This window comes from Homalodisca vitripennis, chromosome 7 (genome assembly GCF_021130785.1).
Source record: "Homalodisca vitripennis isolate AUS2020 chromosome 7, UT_GWSS_2.1, whole genome shotgun sequence".
Taxonomy (NCBI): Eukaryota; Metazoa; Arthropoda; class Insecta; order Hemiptera; family Cicadellidae; genus Homalodisca; species Homalodisca vitripennis.
The window spans coordinates 67,403,158-67,429,347 of NC_060213.1; the positions used below are offsets into that span (position 1 = coordinate 67,403,158).

The following is a 26,190-nucleotide window of genomic DNA, read 5'->3' on the forward strand; positions in this document are numbered from 1 at the left end:
AATATGCTATGCAGTACTCGAACTCATAAAACCATCTTAATCCTAACGAGTGTTTGTGTGTTTAGGTACAAGGTTGGCGTACGCTACAACATGTGTCGCGTAAAAATTTTTCTCTGAGTTTGCATATATTTGTAATCTATAGCTCATTTAATTCTTGAGATATCGTGCGGGCACATCGACGCACAGAAAATCGAACGGAAAAACCTTCACAAAATTTATCCTCAGCCAAATTACAAAGTTAAATATGACCATTATTGTTTATGCAGAAAAGAAGCTTCATGCAAACATTAAAATCTTCGGATGAAATATACCTCGCCAAATTTTCCGCATAACATCAATCGGTTATAATACAGCAGCGTAAATGTATATTTTAAAATTAAGTTGGGTTTTTATAGAAATGTCAACCATGATATTTCTGGTAAGAAATAGAGGGTTCTACAACGAAAAAGTGGCGTGAAAACAAACATTGTAGCTAAAATTTAACATTTATTTCCTACTTTATATTGTTTTCTAAAAAGTGAATAAAAAGGACACATGTTAAAATCTATGATTGTTCGTGGATTGTTGACAACTTTACTTATTTTGTTATTTTCTCGTTGCTATGGTAACGATATTACCCATAATGACAATGGAACGATATTCGCTAATTTTCAGCCAAAAACCATCGAGTCATGAGCAATATTATCCAATGAAAAAATTTAAATGCGTAGGTCACTTCGTTTTCGAGATATCATGCGAATGGGCAGATAGAAAGAGACACAGAAATGACATGTTTATTACCCTTTGAGTAAAAGACATAGTTAAAGCTCAGCTAATTAGTTTATTCATAAACATTAGGCTTTTAAATACTAGTTTTTTAGTGTTTTCTAATTGTCGTAATATGTGCTGAAAATGATGAATTATGAATGCATAACGTATTGGTAGATTGTTTCAGGTTGTAAAATAAGTATTTAAATAACACAGTTTTTATATTTTATATCACTTATATGAGTAATCTTTACACACTTTAACAACACTTTTTGTGAAATATGGGAATATATACATTGTACATTGTTTACTGATGTCTTATAGCAATTAAAAATTCACTAGGAACCTAGCCATAGAATCGGTAAAATAAAAAACTAATAAATAAATAAAAATAATTACAGGTCTCATTTATAAGTTATAACCCAAATTATTTAAGTATCAGTAGCTCAATAAACTACAGTAGAAGAATACATTGGGTATTAAGGCCCAAGGGAACATTTTCGTTATGAAATCATTATAGTTCAGCATGCTATCTTTATGTAAAGCATGCCAAAAACGTTTGTGACACACTTACGGTAATTTTGATGAAGTAAAATTCAAGTTCACAAACAAAAATAATTGGAGAAATTAGCCAGTTTATAGGTACACGAATTTTAATTACAGTTACATGTTTATTTAATAAGATTAGAAGCAAATTCCTTTTATTACATTGAACGCACAGAGTAAATCTTCTTTCCTGATTTACGCTTGTTGAGCAGAAACTTGTTTTCAGTGTAGAACCCTATTTAATTTAGTTTAGTGCAATATACATTGTACTTACAGCACGCGATACACTTTGCACGGGTTCAGCCAAAGCTGTTTTAGGTGAGAATTTCCTGTTCAAAGAATGATAAATGCAAAATTAGTTTACAGAATAACAAGATATTTCCTTTTAATATTTATCAAAGTACACTTAAATTTCTGTATAATTTCACACTTGCATGTGTGAGGAAAGTAGAATTGACTGCAGTTATTTTCACAAAATGTTCAGGTGAACATAAGCATCGCTTAAGCGAAAATGAGTCGATACACGTTCAGCAACCCACACAAATTATACCAGCTTACAGCTGTCCTATATTTGTCTTATTATAACCATTACTAAAATATTTTAGATCATTTTTTAAATTTAGAGGTTTATCTCTAAAACTTATTGAGGTAAATTTTTATGACTATGAAGGCCAGCATCTGCGTGGAACTTAAACTTACAGGTAATGAGTTTGCTAAAGTTTTAAGAAATGGACGTAATACTTCAGAGCATTTCGTCTATATATACCTATAGTTTAAACAAATAATAGAAAACATATTAATTTATAAAATCCTGCTATTGTTGCCATTTCACATAGGTTCGACATCAGAGACATCTATAAGTAGGTGAAGTGGTAGTCATATAGTATACAATTTGTAAGGTGTACAAATGAGTGCACTACGATGCTTCTGAGATGATCTCTAAGCATGGTAGAGCACCGGGCTTTGAAAACATAACGTAGCTACGTTAGTGCTTTTAAATTTGTTCTACCTGAATATGTGTACAGTTTATTTCTGATAGTATTTTGTACGTAGTTGACCTCTGAAAAAAACTACAGTGTATCTTGTTTCGCGACACGTTATATGACGTATTCCTAACATTTTTATATTCCAAAAAATTAGTTACATTTTAAGTTTGTAAAACTTTAAACTCATATACAATAATTTTAAGGTAGATATCGGTTGGAATATTCGTAAAATTACCAATTTACTCAAGGTAATAAACATCCATAAGTTATTGCACCTATTCTATTTTCTTAGTTGCATCTTACATATTTTCTTGCCAAAAAGTTTTGACTAAACAAACTACTCCATTCTAAATTTTACTACATTAATGATAAGATAAAAAGCTAGTAAAATTCCGAAGTGTGCTATAAGAACGTTTAGTGCAAGGCCTTAATTATCAAGACTACTGCGTGTCTATACTCCATAGAGTACATAAATGAAGCATAATGGCAACTATATATTCTTGCACAATATGGACGATGTAATTTTGACACAGAGTTAGAGATAGGAATTTTATCTTCACTGTTGTTGCATAGTTACTAAATAACAGAACGTATATTGATTTTTACTTTCCCCTATGAATTCTATCTTGACCATATAAACGCCAAATACTGACTGATATTATTTATTTTTTTATCAAGAAGTCAAAAAATTACTTGATCATTGGATAAAAATCCCTTCTTTGAGTTAATAAATATGTGTGGTTCATTCACTAATTATAAATTACTTGAACTTGGATCTTATTTATACACCCTTAAAGTGTTGGCAGAGTAAAATTATTGCGTTGCTTACAGTGTTTTTATGGTAAATTTTGTTCAAATTTTATTTTGTATATTACTATGGCTTAATATGGTTTTTTAATGTAACAGTAATAGGGTATCCAACGATATATGTTACAACATAATATGCCAATTGTTTAAAATCTTATTATCCTTTTAAACCTTTCGACATTACATTATCTAAAATTTTGGTTGTTTAGTTTATCATAGAAAAAGTTGTAACGATTTATTTAAATTTATATACAGATATAGATGGATGTAATAATTTTAATTTGTAAGATTTTAATTCTCTGTTTACCAAGAATGTAAATCCTGGTATGGGCACACCACTACCATGGCTACCCTCGATGGCGAATTCGTTATACACCAATACTGATCTAGATATAGTATAACATTCTAAATACCAATACTGCCCTATATATAGTATACAATGTTAAATTTGTATCAAGACAATACTTTAAGCAATTGCAGTAAATGATCGAATGATTTTCATACATTTTTCAAAGTTTTTCTAAATTTTCTTTATATCCGACTAAAATTTAATTACTTAGTTTTAATCAGAAAATATTATTATCCATATTACCAGTACAATATTTTATTACTTGATAAATACAGTTTAAATTTATTTTTTCGTTTCTTCGTTGTACTAAACAAATCTACAGCTAGCTCTATTGAGTTATTAGTTACATTATAGTTGGTCCAAACAGTAGTTTACATAGCTGACAATGTTTTATAAACACTTTGGATACCTAGAAGAAGGATAATTTGTCGCAAGGTAGGCTGTATAAATGATTTAAAGGGAAGCTGGAAGAGGATTATTGTAATAGGAACCGTTTGCCCTATTAAGATTGTACTACTGGTGATTTTCATAGCCAATATATGTTGAATAACGAGGTACTAAATGACTTTCTTAATTATGTAACATAATAATTGTAATACGATTTTTTACAAATAATACCGCAACTATTTAAATAATTTGATTAAAATCTATTTTGAAAAAAGTATCAAAGTACCTAGCGAGTAATCAATTGATCTATAAGTTGTAAAATCAACATACTAAACGACTGAGTACAGTTGGGGTCGAGTCACGCATATTGAGTTTGCTACTGCAGTAATCGATACAATAGCGCCAATGTGATCATAGCCTTTCACAGATTCTTGTCCCAATGGGTGGCCTAATTTATTATTGTTATTATTGCAGTCCGTATACATAGTTAAAATAATCACAGAGTAACATTAAACCCTATTATATATTGGCAATTCTCACTTTAAACTTAGCCAGACAAACGTCGAGTTACGCAAAACTGGGCTAAAACATCAACAGACTTAATTGCTTGCACTTACGTCCAGTAAATTTGATCTATTCCTTATAGCTGACCAGTAGCTTATTGGTTTTAAAACCTTATAATTTGATTGAAAAAGTTCTTCTCAACCATTAAAGTTTATTATTTGAACTTTTGTAAATCTTATTTTGTATACAAGCAATTAGATTGAAGTCATAAAACTATTGGCAATTTATTCTTCACTAGATTGGTAAGGCTTGTACCACGCAGCAAACTTTATACTTTTTTTAGTCCTTTAAAATTGGATTGAAATACTAATTAATAATTGGTTACAAAAAATTATACGCTGCTGTTTCGGTGGTTAAATATAAATTAGAATATATATGTTTTAGAACCATAGCGCACAGAATGTTTGTAAAATATGCAATGTAATATTACTTATATATATTATTACATATTTAATATATTCTATATCCTTTAAGAAAAACACGATTTTAGAAATTTCCCATTGTATACAATTACAATACTACGCGTCAAAAATGTAAGTCAGTTCTCTTCTGTACAAGCCCTGTACATAAAATTGCAAGCAGTGAACTGGTACAGGATGTTTTGTGTTAAACTTTACAACATATGCATCGTACGAGTAAAAAACAAAAGTATAAAAGAAAGTTCAACAAAACACAGGGAAAGAACAAAATATACAATTATACAATACAGGTGCATGCACAAAACATACAATTACACAACACAGCTGCAGACACAACTTATGTTGACACACAAAGGAATATGAGGAAAAGCAACATTAGGGCCTTGTTTTACCGGGTAGGTAACTGAATAAACACGTAATTAATTTTTTATATGTTTTATATTTTCTCTTCACACCCCTCTAAAACTGCGAGTGACCAGAGGTAGACATTATAGGCCTATATTTTGCTTTCAATCCCTTATTGTTATTGTTGAAAATTTTATTCGGCTATTTTTTGGTGAATTTAACGCTTCGATCCTTTAGTAGTGATAAATACAGTAGAAAACTTTAGATTTATTTATTGATATATTCAACATTCCTTTTTATAGGAGCTCATAAATAACTACAGGGATAACTGATTGTACATATAAATTGATAGCTTGTTTGCACAAAAAACGATAGTTACATTAGACAAGTAACTGAAACAATTATAGTTATGAATGTTACAGTACGTAACAGACGAAAGGGGTAGAAAATGTAATTGCATGTCAATGATTTGAAAATATATAAGGCAAATATTAATATTTAACTTTTAAGTTTACAAGAGTCACTATTACATTTACAAATTTACGTTATAATTATTAATATGAAGTAATATTGGAAGTTAAATAATCCCAAAATGTTAAACTGTTCTCAACATAAAATTTACTTGTATCTGTCAGGCAAGATTGACTAGTTCAAGGTCGAGGCCATTATTTACTGAAAAGGCGACCGTGGGTACTCCAACTTTCACAGGGTGGGTTTCAATCTTGTTTTCTTAAAGTTGCTGAAGTATTTATGGTGTAGGTAATGTTGGACTTTAGTTGTTTAAACCTTTAATAACACCATTCTACCATCACTGCATATAAAATTATATTTTGTTAACTCCCAATTTATACAACAAAATAGGAAACAATCGAAAACTTTATTACCCTTCACTTGCTTAGATTTTCAAAAGTAGGTATGGGACAAAATAACGAAATAATATTTAATATGTGGTAAATAACGTATGTGGTAAAACGTATTTCATAATCTAACACTATATTTTCATTTACCAACATACTTGTATTTATCTAAGATGTTTTACTAGTAGTCTTTTAAAAAGTTTGGATGGAAATTATTGTTTTACTACACAGTTTTTAAGAGATCACTTAAATATGAATAAATATGACAACTATTAGTTAAATTTTCCTCTATGTGTACCATTCCCGTTGTAGATGGACTGATTTTGCCTCTTTGTTACCAAATTTCTTTAGTTGCTTCAATCAGTGAATAGTTCAGAACAGTCGGTACATGGTGAATGAAATACCCGTATTACATGGCAGTTAATAGATCAAGTTTTCGCATAACGATTAACTGCGAAAACGTGTTCTTGTTAATTTTTCAGTCATCGATTTCAGTCCGGTAATAGAGCTCTTTAATAAACCACGTTTTTTAATAAGAGATTAGGCAGAGGCTTGCGAGTTTATTGAAGTAAACTAATTAGCCTGTTAATAACGTATTTTAATATGAAATAAAATGTACTGTTTACGCGTGAAATGTCTTTTTATCCATGTTAATATATCATTTTATTATTTCTTTAGTAAAGAATAAAATTTTGAAATTATTATACCCTGTAAACAATAAGTATATATATTAACAAATTTACTTTTTGACGATCTCACTTGTAAAAAGTCAGACTCGTAAATCTTTAAGGACAAAACATAAATTTCCTGTTAATTTCGGAAGATTTAATCGGCCCCAATAATGCCTAACTTTGCGCCTAACTTACAAAATATGTAATACTATGTCAAGTTACACATAGTTTTAATGGTCTTAATGAAATAAAAGTGAAAGTTAAACTATAGTTTTGTATATATATATATATATATATATATATATATATATATATATATATATAATTTCAGTAAATATTGAATCGCAAAAAGTACTTGCTCCGCCGGGACTCGAACCCGGATCTCTCACTTGCCGGGTGAATGTGCTACCATTACACCACAGAGCCCTCACTTTTTACGATTCATTTATTTTGTATTTAGCCGTTTCTTTCACATATGTATTTAAATAACCAAACTATGTATCTATAAAAACCAAATTCGGTATATACAGTAGATGTCAAATGACTTCTGTTTACAGTCCAGGCGGAGTAAGTACTTTTTGCGATTCAATATTTATTGAAATTAAATTAGGCTATTGCCACTTATACAAACTTAATGAATGTAAATAGAAGTCATTAGACATCTATATATACCGAATTTAGTTTTTATAGATACGGTCGTTTAAACGCCAATAAACCTTTTATCATGCTAATATTGAAATGGAAACTATTGCTGTTGAATATCAAAAAGAAATTCCAAAGTTATAATTAAAATAATTTGGCATAGACTATGTATATATAAATTTATTTATTTTGTAGGTGTATATTTATTTATTTATTTTTATAATTTATATATATATATATATATATTTGTATTGAAATAATATGTAGACATGTTTTTGTCTATTGATTGATATTAGATGATTGATATATTACTTACATATTTTTATCATTAAAAATAAACTGAACAATTCTATTTGACATATGCATTAGGGTCGACTAAAATTGTACTCTGCTTGGTAATTAGTTATGAAGAATATATACAAGTATAACTAAGAATAGGAAGTGTGAACAAATATATCTGGAATGTGTTAATAATAAACCCAATCTTCGCAATAAAATTGCATTTATTTTTTGTATTATAATATTACAATAAATAAATACAACCAAAACGTGGATCTGATTGGCATCTAAGCATTTAAAGCAAAAAACATTAAGTTTCTCTGTTGAAAATGCGTTTTAACTTTGCTCACACGGTCTTAGAATATTTCGGCCTCTTGGAGGAGAGCCATCTTCAACCAAACGATACATGTAAAATGGATGACTGACTTTTATTATGACACCGACCGCTTATACGGACTTCATCGCCAACCATTCAGAAATGATATCTTGTGGCTGTCAAAGCCTGGATGTCAAACTCCACAGACTCTGAAAATGCGTAGTAAATACTCCATTGCCTGGAACTTGTAACTTTTACTTGTGGATAAAGTGAAAACTGCAAGAGTAGTTGCAACTTGTACAATATCCAAATTGTGTAAACTTTTAGTGAATAGCATATTTAATTTCTTGCCATCAAAGTTTTACTTTGTTTATGTATCTCACAGTTTTAAAATGATAAATTTTAGTGGTTTGTCATATATAATATATTTGTTTACATAGCGTTATGTGACATTTAAACCCTTAACACATCCAATGTAAACATCCAAGTGCAACAAATCATTTGTTGCAACCTATTGTTCTGTTTGTTAATATTACTTTGTTTACCTACTCTGAACTAAAATGAACCGTTCAGAGCAGCTTGTGAAACGAATGTCCCAAAGACTTCTGGAGAGCAGAAGCATCAGTGCATTACAGCATAACACGTAGGTAAAAAATGAAGCGGATGTACGTGGTTGTCGGAGATTGAGGATGTCGCCAAGTCTGCATGAGTAAAGCGCCTAGTGAGGGACGTTTAGCAATATCCTGGGGTGTCTCAGGTTGTGCACTGGAGTAGGATCCTCACGACAAGACCAGGACCTGATGTGCCAGAGCTTGCGCCTTGATGTAGTCGCTCAGCCTTGGGATGCTAAGGCAAAATGACAGTGTTCCGAACAAACCAAGGGAATCCAGTTAGGACGTAAACAGCCCTGTGTTTGAGCTGTTTCTTGGTGGTAGCGGCCAGTTGGTCGCACCACATAGGGCTGGGGTAGGTGATGGTTTGTCTTATGATCGAGGTGTAAAGGAGCAACTTGTTGGAGGTGGTGAGCGGTGAAGAGCGTCGAAGAAATGGAACAGGAGATATGGAAGCCGAAAACAAAACCAGCAAACAACCTTTGCGGGTTGGGTGCCGGGTAGGGAACGTGTGAAATACCGACATTCCGTCCAGTGAGGTAAACTTGAAATGTAAGTTCGGGAAGCTTACCGTGGTAACAATAAATTCACACTTAGGACAGCGGGCGGTGATATCCCTACCGGTCAGACGATGTAAGGCAGCAGCAAGGTTACGCCTATGTGGAATGTAAAGTGGCAGGACCCTGAGTTGGGTAGAAGGTCGTGTCTATCACAGCGGACAAAGCCTGGGATGATGTAGGACTATGAGATCAGCGAGGAGGATCAGAAAGAGGAGCAGCAGCCTTCCATTTCTGCGCCGGAGGGTCAGATTGAGTATGGTCACTGCATCTCCAATGTCCAGAGGTGCACTCATTTTCGGAAGCCAAAAATAATACACAAAACAATTATGTTCACGTGCTGTATAAATTAAATACGTCCCCACGACAAGAAATTACCCAGGGAATAAATAATTGGTATGGGTAACATACGAACAAAGAAATTAAAACAATAATAATAACAAATAATATGTTGCAAACAAACAAAAAACAGTTAAGAAGAAAGATTTCATGTATTGTATTAAAAACTGAGCTTTTACTACCGCTTTCTTTTCATATTGAAATTTCTGGGTTTTAAATTTTTTATTTTTATATCAAGTGTTCATAATACAATATTATACAGTCCCTTAAAGTTAATATAGTTATTAACACAATTGTTGGAAAGAAATACTATTTTAAAGTTTTAGAAAGAGTGACTAGGAAATGAAATAAACTACAGTAGAACTTGGTATTACAGTTATACTATCAGCTTTATTGTCGTTATGTAAAACAAAACTGAAATAAATACTACCAACGTATATTCGGTGGGCTTATGTTAGATAAAGCTACCGTGGACAAACAACCGCCCGGTGAGCCAGTAGCACCCATCGGACGCTGGTTTAAAACAATATCGAGCAATGTTAATTATTTGAGATTACATAAATTAAATAAAACAGGAATAACCGAAACTACCTTTATTTTTTTGATAGTTGGATTCTGATTAAAAAAATATTGTTTTACAACAAAACATACTACAAACATTAGCACACACTGTAACGGGACAGTTTTAGAACATGTACGTAATGTACCGTACAACAATTACAATGAATGCACCATATCGCTTACATCTAGCAATTCCATGAGTTGTCTAATAAAGGCTGGGGAACACAAGGACCTTAATAAACTGGAACTACACACCTATATAATCTCTGTTATACGATGTATGTTAAAACGTAACAACACGTGTTACTGAAGTTGATTGCAAAATTGTATTTCTATTGCTTATTACATAATGTAAATTTGTAACTATGTCACTCGTTAAAATGTCGCATGATTTTGTCAGTTTGTTAAGAAATAGTTTTTTCTCTTACAATTTTGCTGTTGCCCATGAATGATGTAAAAGTGTTTGCTATCGCTCAGCCTAATCAAATCTAGTAAATGCCCAACCACAGCACTCGATGTTGCTGTAGTATTAAAGGTTCAGACAAACTTTCAAGTCTATTGGTCTTTATGTTCTCAAAATATCGTGGGGGGGGAAATTTAATTATTCCATTTCCTCGATTAGTAGGCTAGGATGCTCTCCGTCAATGCATTCTTGTTAGGAAGTTCGCCATGATAAGATATTAACGACTTATACATCAGGGGACGTTGACATATCAAACGTCTTATACGAGTACATATATATATATATATATATATATATATATATATATATATATATATATATATATATATATATATATATACAAAGCAGTTACAAGATGTACAACATTTCTTCATCTGCCCAACATTCTTCATGACTTTAGAATGTATTTATCTGAATATATGGGCTGTTACACTCGTCAATCGTATTTCAATAGTTATCAAAAACAAAGTTATCAATTAATAAATAGTTTTTATTTCTTATCTGTTATTTACAATTTCAGTAGTATAAACTTCTACTTCATAAATAATCTAAATGCGTTCCAAGAAGCGTCTGATAGTAAGATAAATTTACATAAAAGTACTATAAACAATAATGGAAATAGAAGAATATAACATACTCAATGAGTATTTTAGTCGTGAATTTGTGGTTCAAACCATCTACATCCAGTTCATGTGTAGAATAAACAATACAAAGAACATAGGAGATTCGTTGAAACCTTGGAAGCTTTTCTGCTTACGCAGAGCCATATTTATTACGTTATTATAGTATGGAAACATATGGTTTATATTAACACCTCAAAATATTACAGAATAAATTTTTATCTGAAAATATCTAGTTTAACTTAAGGGCAATAGATTTACATAAGAGATTATCATGTGTATTGGTGTTTATTAATTTTAGTTGTACTGTAAGAAATATACCTTCAATTAATAAGGTAATGGTAATGACAAAGTTTAACTCCACAGGTACAAACTTACCAATCTCAATTTCACAGGAACTTCTCAAGTGAACAGATAAAACTATAATATGCCAGTTAAAATTAGCTTGACTGGGCGCACTTTATCAGCTCACAAACAATTAAATGTACCTTGAGAATTAAACAGTTATTAGTACATGTTAAACGTCAATAGAATTAAATTAATATAAGTAAATTACTATAATTTGTTACTGTTTAATTCCTGTGAGTGCAGTAATTTTTTATTACATTTTTCTTTTGCCCTGCAGTAAATTTATTATTACTTTATTATTTATAATCGCAAACAGATTTTAAGCCTAAAATTAAAACCGAAATATGAAATAATCAACAAATATGCTGTTTTTTTACTGTTAACTATTTTTATTAAAAAAAAACTATGCATAAATATTCCCTCTGGGCTGCATACCTTGCCATTTCTTGATTGAAAATATATGGGATAAATGCTTAGAACTCTTGAAGAAGTTAGTTCGTTCATGAAGGGTACAAACGATTTATCGGTTTAACGGTAATATAATGTAATACTAATAATCTAATTATTGTATTGATTTCAAACTAAGCTTATACAAAAAGATTAGTAATAAGAAAAGAATTTGTTCTAAACATTTTTATTTCAGCTGATTTCATTGCCTTAGTTATTTTATTTCTTCTTTCGCACACAGATGGTTTCTTTTAAATAGTATGGTTCTTTAAAATGTTAAAACAAATTGTAATTTGTTCAAAACAAATCACATAAATTTCCTGAAAGCAGGCACAGTTTGTAAATATTGAACTAATAAATATTATTAAGAGTTTAATAATGACGAGAAGAGGAGGAAAATATGTTTTATTAGTTGCAAATAGACACTCAGGGCTATCATATTGTATAAAAACATAACTGTTATGATTTTTTTAAGAAAACCTTTCAAATACAAACTTTATGTGTTAAAGATAATTTTTATTATTTTATTACACTAGAACCATTTTAATGTTAAACAGGTAAACATAATAAGGTAATTTATGGTTACTTGATTTGTCCACATTTATTGGGTTTGATTTTGGGCTTAAAAATACGAAAACTTTTAAGTACTAAGCTAAGTGAGACACTATTTAACTGAACTTACAGCCTGCATTGAAGTTGCTACGGTCCCGGCGGTAAGGGAAAATATCAATTCCAAGCAAAACTTGTTTATTTAAGCAAAAAAAGATATTAGTTAAGAAACAGCACAAAGTTTCAATCGACTTTCGTCCGGTTTTAGCGATTAAATATTCCACAGTGACATTCAAATATATAGGTAAACGGTAAGCCACACAATTTTAAGAGCTCCTTGTCGAGTCCTCAACAATTTACAGTGACGGTGTGATATATTTTTTTATTTGAAGTGAATCAGGAACGGGACATTTACAAATAACTGCTAAGAGAACATGTAATTAACATGTAATTGTTTGATAATTAAGTAGGTGTAATGCTCTGAACATTTAAATTGGCACCAAAATTTAAGTTCAACACATTTTACCAAACCTGTGCAAATATTTCAAAGGTAACCGAAAAATTAAATACAAAATAAATGCTACTATTCACTGATATTTATGCAAAGATTTGTGGATGATAAAAAGAAGATTTAATGAGCTGCTTTTTAACGACCACGCTCGGCTTGAAGTATGCACGTTTCAAGTATCTCTGAGTTTTACTGTGTGCAGCTAAAAAGAGACACATCGTTAGTTAATAAACATTTACACTAACGAGTGTACAAAAGAGAATTTTTGTTTTTATTTTGGAACACTTTATATATATATATATATATATATATATATATATATATATATATATATATATATATATATACTAAAACATACTAGGTCATTCATAGTGTTCAACAAATAAAATTTAATGGTTTAAATAGTACTAGGTTTACTGATTTTTATATCACAAATTTAGCCTACAGGCCTATGAATTTCACTAAATAATCACAAATAAACCATTTCCACTATATAGTTTGTGCATACAAGTAAAAAATTCATAAATACAAGTTTATAATACGCAATGAGTAATACCGATGCATAAATATGGCGGGCATAATTGTCTCGAAATTATAATCTTACGGTTCAATTTCCATCAAGGAACAAACCAAATCAGTATAAAATTAGGATCTTGAGGATATAAATCCAAATTTTAGGTTTACTAATCCTATTTCACTTCTTTGTTTTTTTTTTTTTTTTTATTTCAAATGAATTTCTTTTTATATTTAGAAAATAATTACGTTTCATACACTTAATAATATAGTACTATAGACTATACATATATTTCAGGCAGTTGTGTGTTTTTAGTACTATTTTTTAAATTAGGGAAATACGATTTTACAATTTGTATTGCTGGTGTAAATAGCCAGAATATATTCCCATACTGCCTTGATGCTTGTAAAATATATTTAAATGTAAATTTTGTGTCTTGTTTCCGTCGGAGTCTAAATAATATATTGTTGCCGGTAAAACTGGTGTATTATCAAACAGTATTCCACTTTTTATAGATTTATCTTTCAGTACATATAAATATATAAAATATTAGGAAGGGTTTATCTACAGAATTATTTATATTCCATGAGAGATTGTTGAGTAAACGGCTAAGTACGTCCGTTTCGAAATACCATCTGTGAAAGTAGCGTTCTTTCTCCTCGCGTAGAAAGGGTCAGCAATATTTTGGGGTATTTATGAGAAAAGGAAATAACTGGTTGCGAATCTTTACTGCATGAACAATGCTTTCTGTCACTAATCAAAAAATAAAACAAAAGATACGTTAAGTTAAAGGGCAACTACATATGATATCAGTGAGTTTAAGTCCAATTTTAAATTTTTATGTAATTATGGTTTTGACAGAAATATTATTTGGTAAAAAGTGTATAAAACCTTAGTATATCTTATGATTAAACCCAGAACATATTTTAATAATTAATGTTTGAGAATAAATATAAAATTGTATTTAAAATTTTGTTTCAGAAAACCTGTAACAAAACAAGTTATGAAGAAGTTGTCTAAGTAAGTAGTAATCATATAAGAGATGTTCGGTATCGATTGGAAGACATGGACATGTCATTAGAAGTCTAACATCTCCCCTTGTTGACCCAGTTGTGACAAGAATAACTTATACTTACTCTTAAAAGAGTATCATTAATAAATTCAACCAAGAAAAAATATTCTTGAGAATAAATAAAACTATCAGCCGTAAAAATATTAACCTATAGTTCCATATACCAAACGTAAATTCCACTGTAGCATCTAAAATGCAAGGACGTTATTCTTATTTATGTGCTTTGCTGCAACCTAAGTACCGACAGGTAGTCTTAATTAGATGAAGCTGTAAAATTCTATAAGAGTTTAATATTGGTTTCAGTAACAGTGCAAAATATTGTATTTATAAAATTTTATGAAAATGTATTTTCTTATCATCTATCTTTTGTTAACTTTCTATTTCCCTACACCGATTCTATCCTGTATAACGTAAATTATAGCGCAACTCTGATAATTTGTTGGAATTTTCAAGCAGTATACACAGTGCCTTGATATTTCCCTTATAGATTTAAAATTTAGGATAGTCACAGATACTGAGTATATTCAATGTACAACCCAGTATAAATTTTTTGTGACCCCTCTCCTGATTTATCAATTCAGGCCAATCTAGGTGTGTAACAGTTTTACTAATGCCAATTTACTATATTTAATATCATAGATATAAAGAACTAGAGTTTGCTCAAAAAGCGTTTAAGAATCTTATATAATAAGTCAGTCACCTGATTAGTCTCTTTGCCGTGTAAAGTTAATACATAGATCAACAATAAAGAGTTTAGCTAATAAAACAACCTAACTTAGTTTCACTAGAAGGATGATTGTGGGAGGCCGCGTCCCAATCAGAAAATACTTCCATATAACCGGTACTAATGCACATGTAGCCTACACTGATAGAATCAATAGTGGTTTGATATTCTGTGGTGTTTTATTACATCCACTTAATGTTATCTTAACAAACTGGTCCTAAAAGGCAACTTAAATTTGTCAAAAAATAAGATGGATTAATAATTTAATTTATATAGGTAAGTCGTATTTTACACTTCTTATTCTGGAGGGACAAAGAATTTTTACAGACATTCTTTTTTTAGAGTTTTTCTTTGTCATTTGACTCACGTTTGTGTAGTAATAAAAAGACCGTGGGCTGTAAAAATGTTTTAATGTTATGAGTAAATCCATTTATATTTACTTATACAATATAAATGTGAATCATTTATTAAACACTTAGCGATATGCGTAGAAAACACGAGAAGGAAGTTTGTTCAGCGATGAGAGGATATAACATCGAACTCAATTGTGTCGCTTAATTATGATTAATTAAAATATCAAAAGTAATACGTATATTTCTAGGACGTATTCAAAGGCATAGCATAAAAAATTAAAAGGAATAGGTAAATCTAAAAATTGTAAAAAACTACTGAAAGTTGCTAAAATAAAAGCCATTTGTAACAGATAAATGGATATAAAGAAGTGAAAGAAAATTATTCCAATATTTTTTACTGTAAATAAACCAAGGTAATAAAATGAAAAATGTTGTTGATAATAATACACGAACATTGAAACTGTGTATATAAAAACTTAAAAAAAATTAGATAAGAGCATCCTTGTATTAAAAGTATGCTCCTAACAGATGTCGAAGGATAAATAACAGTTCTCCAATGAAGTTGTTCGGTATCGATTGGAAGACATGGACATGTCATTAGAAGTCTAACATCTCCCCTTGTTGACCCAGTTGTGACAAGAATAACTTTCCTTTCTTGTTCTTTATTATTCCTGATGATTAATAGTTAGCTCTCGCACGCGCACTCGCGCAGTGACAGATCTTATGGTCGGGCTCACCTCTCAATTATCGTATCCTCCCTATAAGCATTGAACAGTTTTATTAGATTGTTTTCAATCATATTTCTGAGTAAACAAAACAATTATTTGATATCATGTCATACAGAAACTACCTAATGATATTTACCAGAGGGAAATAATTATACAGGGTGAGTTTTAAGTCCCTTCCCCCCTACTTTTTTTTTTAAACCGTATAAGTTAGGAGGTTTAAACTCCGTACATATTCGTTTTAGACCTAAATATCTTGTTTTTCATGGGTTCATTGACTCTCCACCTCCAATGGGGGACGGTCCACGAGGAGTAAGCCGAGATTCTTAAATGTAAGCATAGGTTGATATGCACATCAAATTAAAGGTCTCTGTAAGTAGAATACAATGCTGCAAACCGGACCTCAAAAGGTTCATTCTAATGAAAATTACAGGGCGTTAAAATGTACAAAATAGTAATGTGCTATTATCTGCGTTTTTATCGCGCAAACTTTTTAAAAGTTCATTTCAAAACAATTTTTATATTGCTGTTTATTCTTTTAAAAGAAACTTTTTGTTGTGTTTAATGATTTTAAGGGATCATGGAAGTCCGAGATCTAGGAGTTAACTAAAGGATTTAATAAGAAGTCGGTCATGTGATGTGTCGTTTAACATTGCCTTTTAACGTTGGAAACGGTGCTACAATCTGAATTAAAAAAGGATAGTTCATTAATTTTGTTAATAATAATTTTTGTACAGAATCTGTGGTCTGCATTTTTAAATGTAATCTTTGACATAGTCCCTGTGTCGTTGTAAAAGTGAAAGTTGTTTGTTATCTGGGTATTCCCAGAGACTTGTTATGTTTGGTTTCAGTTACTTGGGCCATTAAGTATCTGACCTTGTTAGTTGCAGTGTGGCTACTGACCTTGTTAGTTTTAGTGCTGTTTTAAAGTTAGAAAAATGTCTCGCACTCTTCAAGAAAAAGCTGACATGGTGTTTATTTTTGGTGCTTCTGGGAATAATTACCACGAAAAACAATGAGACGATTTAATGAAAACCATCCAGAAAGACCTGTTAGCAGAACCTATTTTAAGGCAGTTAATAACAAAATTTAGAGAGATGGTAGCGTTACTGATGCAAAACGTTCAGGCCATCCTCCTTTGTCATAAGAAGTTGATTTTGAGGTTCTTTGTACAGTTGTGGAAAATCCTCAAACCTCTTCGAGACAAATAGCAGACAATATCGGGGTATCACAACGCAAAGCAAATAACTACACTGAAGAAGCACAAATTTCATCCCTACAAAATTATGCTACATCACGCATTAAATGAAGATGACCCGCACAGAAGATTGCAGTTCTGTAAAACTATGGAAAGACTAATTATAGCAAATCCAACAACCGTAAATAATATCTGCTTTAGTGACGAGAGTACATTTTACGTAAATGGTTTAGTGAATAGACACAACTGCCGATACTGGGATAACTCTAATCCCCATGTTCACAGAGAACATCATACCCAGTATCCCTAGAAAGTAAATGTTTGGGCAGGTCTCTTTGGTAACCACGTGATTGGACCACTGTTATTGATGGAAATTGAAATGGAGAAAGTTATTTACATATGCTCCAAAATAATATTCATCCATTAATAGAAAATACAATTCGCACTAATGGTGGGGAGTTTAATCGAGAAGAAGTAAGGTTCCAGCAGGACGGTGCTCCTCCACACTACGATGTTAATGTTCGTAGTTACCTTAAGGTACATTTTCGTGAGAAGTGGATAGGACGACGCGGGGCAATAGAATGGCCGGCACGATCCCCTGACTTGAACCCACTGGATTTTTTTTTGTGGGGGACACTTGAAGTCTGTGATTTTATTGTACACCAGTCGCATGTGTGGAAGATCTTCGGAACAGAATTACTGAGGCCTGCAGGAAGGTAACCCTAGAAATCCTAACCCGTGTAAGGAGGTGAATTTGTTAACAGACTATACTACTGTCAGGAAGTAACAGGCAATCGGTTTTGAGCATCTACTACAATAAAAGGGTAAGTAACAACCTACTAGTATCGGAATCGTACAATATTAGAACCGGGAATCGCTGTTGAAATAAAAATAAATGGGTCTAAAACCTTTGTAAGACAACAATTCTTTAAATAAAATACTTACAAGGCGACACAACACATGATCGACTTCTTATTAAATCCTTTAGTTAACTCCAAGATCTCGGACTTCCAATGATCCCTTAAAATCATTAAACACACAACAAAATAAAGTTTCTTTTAAAGAATAAACAGCAATATAAAAATTGTTTTTGAAATGAACTTTTAAAAAAGTGCGCGATAAAACGCAGATAATAACACATTACTATTTTGTACATTTTAACACCCTGTAATTTTCATTAGGATGAACCTTTTGAGGTCCGGTTTGCGGCATTGTATTCTACTTACAGAGACCTTTAATTTGATGTGCATATCAACCTATGCTTACATTTAAGAATCTCGGCTTACTCCTCGTGGACCGTCCCCCATTGGAGGTGGAGAGTCAATGAACCCATGAAAAACAAGATATTTAGGTCTAACGAATATGTACGGGAGTTTAAACCTCCTAACTTATACGGTTTAAAAAAAAGTAGGGGGAAGGGACTTAAAACTCTCACTCTGTATGTTATGTAATCATGTACCGTTTGTGAAAACAATTCTAATCATATCAAACGTGTTGTATTGTATAATACTGGGACGCTGGTTATGTTATATATCTGTATAATTTCAAGCCAAACTTATTCCAATAAGAAATGTGTTACTATGTCACATTTGAAAACGTCATATGATTATAATCAGTTTGTTTGTACATTTATTTAAACTAAGATGTTAAATAAATGGTCATTATGGTTGCCCGTGAGACCATTCTACGAATATTCGCTAGTGCCCAGCCAAATCACGTGAAGTGACATATACACTTTAATTGAACTCAATGTTGCTTATATTAAATTTAAATACATGCTAAATCTAATTATCATTTCGCATTCGATTTATCTTTCGGGCTGTCAGATATAAATTAGTTATGTCTATCACCTTTAGTGATGGGCTTAACTTTTGCTCATGCACAGCCAGTATTTGATCATTACTTGATTTCAATAAGGGTAAAATTTCTCAAAATATTTGCTGTGTGCAATGTGCTTGTTTGTACCGAATGTACATCTCCTTTAGTAATGTGGGCAACTCATGATGACCCTCACAGATGACAATTATTGTATTTGCCCAATGGCAGTTACACAATGAAAGCCAATATTCCTCTGCTATTACAATGCCGCAATGTAGATCTGTTATTACAATCATAGCTTTGAGTCCTTCTGTGGTTTTGGTCTATCGTTCCATGAATAACAGGAATTAAACTTATTGTACTGGATTCTATTTTATTGTAGTGACTATGTGAATTAGTTTATAATGGAAAACGTTTCGGAAATAAAAACTAGTTTTGAACTATAAGCTGACACGTTTTTTGGAAATTATATTTAATATTTCCTCAGTACTCCATTTTGATATTCAATAACAGTTGTTAGTTCGATACCTATAGTTCACTTACCAGGGATGTCATTAGTTTATTATTAAGTTTTCTTGCACAATACTTTGTGCCCAAAGAAGTATCGTTTTAAATACATTAGTGGTGTATAGAGTCTATACAAGTAAGTTAAAATCAATTAAAAAGGATGAAAAAATTCCATTGAAGGAGGAGCTCTTCTTAGTCGAATACACTATTTTCTATAAAATAAATTTTTTTTGATGGAATAATATGATTGAAAGCCACTTTTCATAAAAAAAAAAAAAAAAAAATAACAAGAACTGCTTGATGTTTAAGATATCATAGTAGGTAAAATAGTGGTTTCTTTTGGTGACATTTTGTTATGACGGGTGATGAACCATAATTATAATAATATTTAAAAGTAGAAACACTCAGTACAAAATAAATATAAATTACACATTTGTCGAAGTCAAAATAGTCTAAACATCTAAAGCACAAACCTGAAACAAAATAAAGGAAATTATTAGAAATAAATGTAAATCAAAGACCAGAATATTATGGAAATTATCTTTATGGTTTGAATTTATTTACTTTATTAGATAGTGTCATGTGCATATGGTTCGTAAAATGTTAATTATTAGTACAAAATATTATATTAACACATTCGTTTATAATTCTATATTATTTTCAAATATAAATAATGTAGTTACAAATTAATAAAAAAACTAAACTTAAATTGGTTTTGGATTTTCTTATTCTTCGTACGAAACGAGGCTGTTTCTAAGACTGTACATGTGGAGCTCGATTCTAACATTATAATGGTCACATAACGATATTGATATAAGAGTAGGATCGTTACAGGTTTCGGTTCACTTCGCTTCGTAGTTGGATATCCGTCGTTACAGTTCACTGCTTAGGTAGTTACCTCATTAGGAATCATTTTAAGATTTTTATATCGTTATAATCAGTATCAAATTAACACTTCTTGTATAAAATGATAATAAAAAAACTATAGATATTTGATATAAAATATAAGGCTATTTTTAATATTTTATAGTGTAGAACTTATCGTGTAGTCATATAAAATAAATGTACAGTGTGCATCAAAATGAATGACCTGATTTTAAAACTCAATATCTATTGCTAAAAATGTATTACAAAAATAATATTTATTGAAAAATATTCACAAAATCTTAAAGATTTAGATATGTTATTATAAATGTTCTATATGTCCACCAGCAGCAGCACGAACAACATCCAGACGATAGCAAAGTTCCTCATAAACCTTACACAACTTATCTGCGTTCACAGACCTTATTGCGACAGTTATTTTGTTCTTTAGTTCTTCGATGTCATGAGTTAGAGGGGGACCAAACAATTTTTTCTTCACATATCCCCACAAGGAAAAATTCGTATGGGGACAAATCTGGTGATCTTGGAGGCCAAGAATGAAGGGCATTGTCTCGAGGTCCCGTGCGCCCTATCCAGCGGTGGGGCAGAGTGTTGTTGAGAAGCTGCCGAACATTATTGTGAGGCGGAGCTCCATCCTGTTGGAAAATGAACCTAAAAATTTAAGATTTTGTGAGTATTTTGCAATAAATATTATTTTTGTAGTACATTTTTAACAATAGATATTAAGTTTTAAAATCAGGTCATTCTGTATTTTAAATTACTTATATTACTTTTTCAACAACCATTTTATATCATAAATATAACACTAATGACTGTTTCTGTTTTATTTTACATTATATTTAAAATGCCAATGGGGGATGACAATATTGAATTTTGATTTAATATAGCCTACAAACTGTAAATTCGAAATTACTTTCAACTTAAACCCATTTAATTATTACCCACTTGTTTCATATATATTAAGAGAACACTTGCAATTAGTAAAAATTTCCTGAGAGAAACAAAATACTTATACTAGATAATTATACAAACGTTACAGCCACTTTAAAAGTATCACGTTTAGATAATAAAAACATGAAAGTGGATTGCTAGATACCTTTGTTATTATTAAATACTAATCTAATATACTTTATGATATTATCCTTTGATTATGGAGGTTATGAATTGAACTAACCTGGATTTCCATTTTTATCTTCCCATAAGTTACTTACGTTCTACACATCTTAACAACTCGTACATAAAAAATGATATGGCATGCAACATGTAGCATGAATTCATAAAAACCAAATATAAAATACGAATGCAATGTTTTTTATGCATAAGTGACGTCTTTAAATATTGTATGATAGTAATATAGTGTGTGGCGTCTTTATCTAAATAAGGCCCAGAAACTCAAGTGAGTAGCAATTGAGTTATCAAAATCTGCACAGATGATGGAAAGTAATGTAAGAGGGAGTCAGCGATCTCAAATTACTGGTGACTCTGATTAGTTGTAGAATGTAACAGAAATTTTTTAAAATATACTTAACATGAAACGGGAATTTCGCCTAAAATATTCCATCGTAGGAATCTATAAAACGACACACTAAAATAGAAATTTAAAAATGTGGTTTTAAATACAAATATCAATTTAAACACCCGTATATGTGTGTTTAACTTTACACCCATAATTTAATTATAATACATTACAAATTATTCATTCTGCGATTTCCTAATTGCTATAATGATTGCCCGTTTAAATATAAAAATGTTCACTTCCAGCCAAATCCCTTGGAGTGAAAGCACATTTAAGAAATTCGATTACATGTTTTTAATAATATGAAATATTTTATACCGTACAATACCATACACAGATAAAAAAAGAATCTTTTTTATATATTTTCTGTACAACACCGATTAAATATTTATTAAATTGTACACAAACGTAAATTGTCACCGCATCGAATGAAAGGTGATAGTAGTTGAGTTCAAACAAGACAAGATAAGTGTATATTGCCTCTCCATTATCTAATCTACTGAAATAGTACAGTAGCAACACTGTGAGTATGAGTTAAGTAGTAATAAGCTGTCTAACTACAGATATGTCATTTGACTGAGGGTAAAGGTCAACAATTGCGACTTTACTTGTGTTGCAGGTATGCACTAGTTTTAAACTTATCACCCAGATAGTATTCTCTCCAAAAAAAGGAGGAATTTGCATTTTATTGTATTTTGGGTATATTTCTTTCACAAAAACATTTATTGTTTAGTTATAGTCTTCTCTGTTCTTGTACTGTGTACTGTATAATCAGTAAATAAATATTTAGTAGAAAGTAAAAAGGTTTTGTTTGATTTTTATAGTAGTAGCGTACAGGTACTTTCTCACAACATTTCAGCATGTAGTACTAAAATAAATATTTAATATAAAACAAATCGTTTTCCATCAGTTATAGTTGTACGTAAAAGGTTTTGAAGTTTGACGTAAAATAATGAATTAAAGTACCTCGTTAAATTGTCACTGAGAAAATTAATTTTAATAATTAGGATGGATTTATTAACTTTCAAATCTAAGCAAACTTTGCGTACAACGTGTTATGTTTCAGGCCATGAGATGAGGATGGACGAAGATGCCCTCCTCGCAAAGATACTTAATGAGTCTCATGCGTTCACAAAAGAGGTAAATATGCATATAATATAAACAAAAAGTATCTATGTTACATAAAAGATTACAATATGTGGTATATAAAGTACTTGTCGGTATATCATTTATAGGTATATAAAAAAGGGGGAAAATTTGCTTTATCACTCAAAGAATCTAAAAGAGTATTTAATAAGTATGGTAAAAGTTGTACATAGATATCTCAATCCTTTTGGAACATATCTAGGAGTTGCAGTGTACCATTTAAGATTCAAATAAATATAGGATATAAAATAACTTATCTTATGCATGTAGAGGTAACTATTTATAGGAACTTGCGGTACGACGTGTAAGCGATAACGGTGTATAGTAATTTATATCAATACTTACGATATATTCTCCTACTTTAACATAATATATGTACAAATCTTCAGAATAAAATTCATAGAATATTTGCTGTTGGAAATTGGTATTCTTTCCATAGTAATATATTTACTAAAAAATAGTACTCTATCACACAGCGTCAGCCTTTGTATTTGTTTGATTTCCCAATCAAGATTAATTTACGTGCCATTGTCCTTAATATTTGTAGTTTCGACCATTCCGCATATTTTCCGTGTGTCAAATTTTACATCTATCAGTGAAATTTTGATTTCAAAATAACCATTGAGTATAAAAATAATGTTTAATACAGAAAATGATTTAAATAAAACATGTTGTATTTAAGAAACCAGATTAGAATATCGAAATTAAAGCAGTTTACTTTCTACTAAAGCAATGTGATTAATGCATTTAAAAATAAATACAATAGGTCACCACAAACCCATCCTCCGCTACTGTGTCACCGTGCATGATAAAACCTGCTGTGTTAGTCGTATACCTCTACCACCCATAGAAACATGATTGTGTTTGAAGAATATGCCCGACCACCGCTACTGTATCATCATCAGACGAATGATGATGCGTTGATCTTCATACCCTAAATATACCACTGTACAGTCTTATGATCTGAAAGTTAGAATTATTGATAACTTTAAGCCTAGGATTTTGAATACTAGGTAGCCCGGGGGCTTGAGGAAGAACTACGCTTCCAACAAACCTATATTCTGCTCTTTTGTCACAGTCTCGGGAAAGCTTCTGCATTGGACCTCCACCGCTAATATGTACAGTCTCATGATGTGACAGTTACAATTGATTACTTTATGCCTAGGAACTCGAATGTTTGGTGGCCCAGGGACTCGAGGAAGAACACCGCACCCAACAGACCCGTCCTCCGCTCCTGTGTCACCGTACATGGGACAAGCTGCTGTGTTGGCCCCCTACCCAACCCGGTACCCTTGCACGACTTCCCTGCTTCGCCGAACTCAACGGGATTCAGTACGATACTACCAGTGAGTTCTCTTCTTTCTCTTTGTAAACTGTGAAACATTGCAGTGGAAAGTATTCGATAAAGATCTAAGTTTTAAATCTATATTATATAATAAAGCATAACTGACTACTTGTGACAAGATTTTGCAAACACTCTTAACAAATAAATTTGATTTAAAATTAATAATTTAGCTTTTATTTCTTAATTAATGATTGCGTACAGTCTGTTTGGTCAAGTCAAATAAATGCTTTATTAAATAAAAGCATTGAAAACCAGAAGAAATTTAAAAAGAATAAATGACTTTATATGTAAACTAAATTTTTGGAGCTATTATTACTGGATACATATTAAAATCTTAAATTTAGAGTTTTTATCAAAATGCGCATATAGTTTTTCAATAACTATAAGACAAAAGTACAAGTAAAGTTAATTTTATGTTAAGATTACTGTTTTGTATAAAACATATTTTTTCAAATCTACAAATTATTACTGTAAATTTGGTTACTCTTTTTCAAGGTTGAGAATTTTTCTGAAGCCTGAGTAATAGCTGTTCACGTTAAAGTTTAAAGAAAATTAAATCCAAATTGTCCAAATTTATTTAGTTATATTTGTTGAAACTACTTATTTTCTCATAGCTCTGTAACAATTATAAAATAATGCAATAGATTTGTTGCCTATATTTTATTTTTGGTTTTGTATTTTTATAACCTTAAATTGAGTTTTAAATTCCAATGAAAATAATAAAATATATCCTATATTAAAAGAACATGTGAAAATAATTCTTAATTAAAATGTTAACTAAACATTTTTAAGCTTTTTAGAAAAAAGACATTTTATTTGAAAAGGCAACTTTCTGAAAAAAAGAAAAACTAAATAAATAAGGAAAATTTCTTTATTTATATACTTGAAAATTACTTTCAAATACAAAAATTTAATATTTGATACCCAAAAATTTTAAAATATAAGTTTGTGCCGTTTTATTCCGTATTATGAGAAAATACTTTTAACTATAAGTGTTATATATCACTAACAATAATTACAAGAAATTAAAAATAATAATTACAAAAAACATTTCATCCTGTTATTACTTCTATAATTTTCTCAGAGAATGCAAGCAGATGGTGCCACGAGTCTGGGGATTGGGACAATTATAGCGACTACACGGCTTGCAGCAACCTCATGGATATGGGGGAGGAGCTGCAGGAGGGACAGGGCATCGAGGTGTCCACCATCCTCTACTTTGGCGGTCACACCATGTCTCTGGTGGCTCTCGGTGTGGCAGTCTGGATATTCGTATACTTCAAGTGAGGGCAAAAGTCTTTCACACTGATAAATGCATCGAACGTGAAAGACCTTTTGTGTTAATTTCATGTCTCAGGCATGGGTAGCAGCTATAAACAATGTGGCAATGCCGTTAGTAATACGCATTAACGGTTATACGCGCAGAGCGCTCTCTTGGCAGAATCGATGTATTATCTGTAGAAAATATC

General features: G+C 31.1%; 1 protein-coding gene across 3 annotated transcripts in view; it reads left to right on the forward strand.

Moving 5' to 3' along the window:
- LOC124365959 (diuretic hormone receptor-like) overlaps positions 1 to 26,190 on the forward strand; it is a 55,771-nt gene that overhangs the window by 16,675 nt on the left and 12,906 nt on the right. The window contains exons 2-5 of one of the 3 annotated variants that reach the window (XM_046822110.1): positions 14,414 to 14,452; positions 23,297 to 23,370; positions 24,542 to 24,722; positions 25,806 to 26,004. In XM_046822110.1, the coding sequence (XP_046678066.1) occupies positions 23,305 to 23,370; positions 24,542 to 24,722; positions 25,806 to 26,004 (446 nt within the window). In that variant the 5' untranslated portion in view covers positions 14,414 to 14,452; positions 23,297 to 23,304. Of the gene's footprint in view, positions 1 to 14,413; positions 14,453 to 22,694; positions 22,850 to 23,296; positions 23,371 to 24,541; positions 24,723 to 25,805; positions 26,005 to 26,190 lie in introns of those variants that run through there. The other 2 variants (XM_046822112.1, XM_046822111.1) reach the window with 2 other exon arrangements.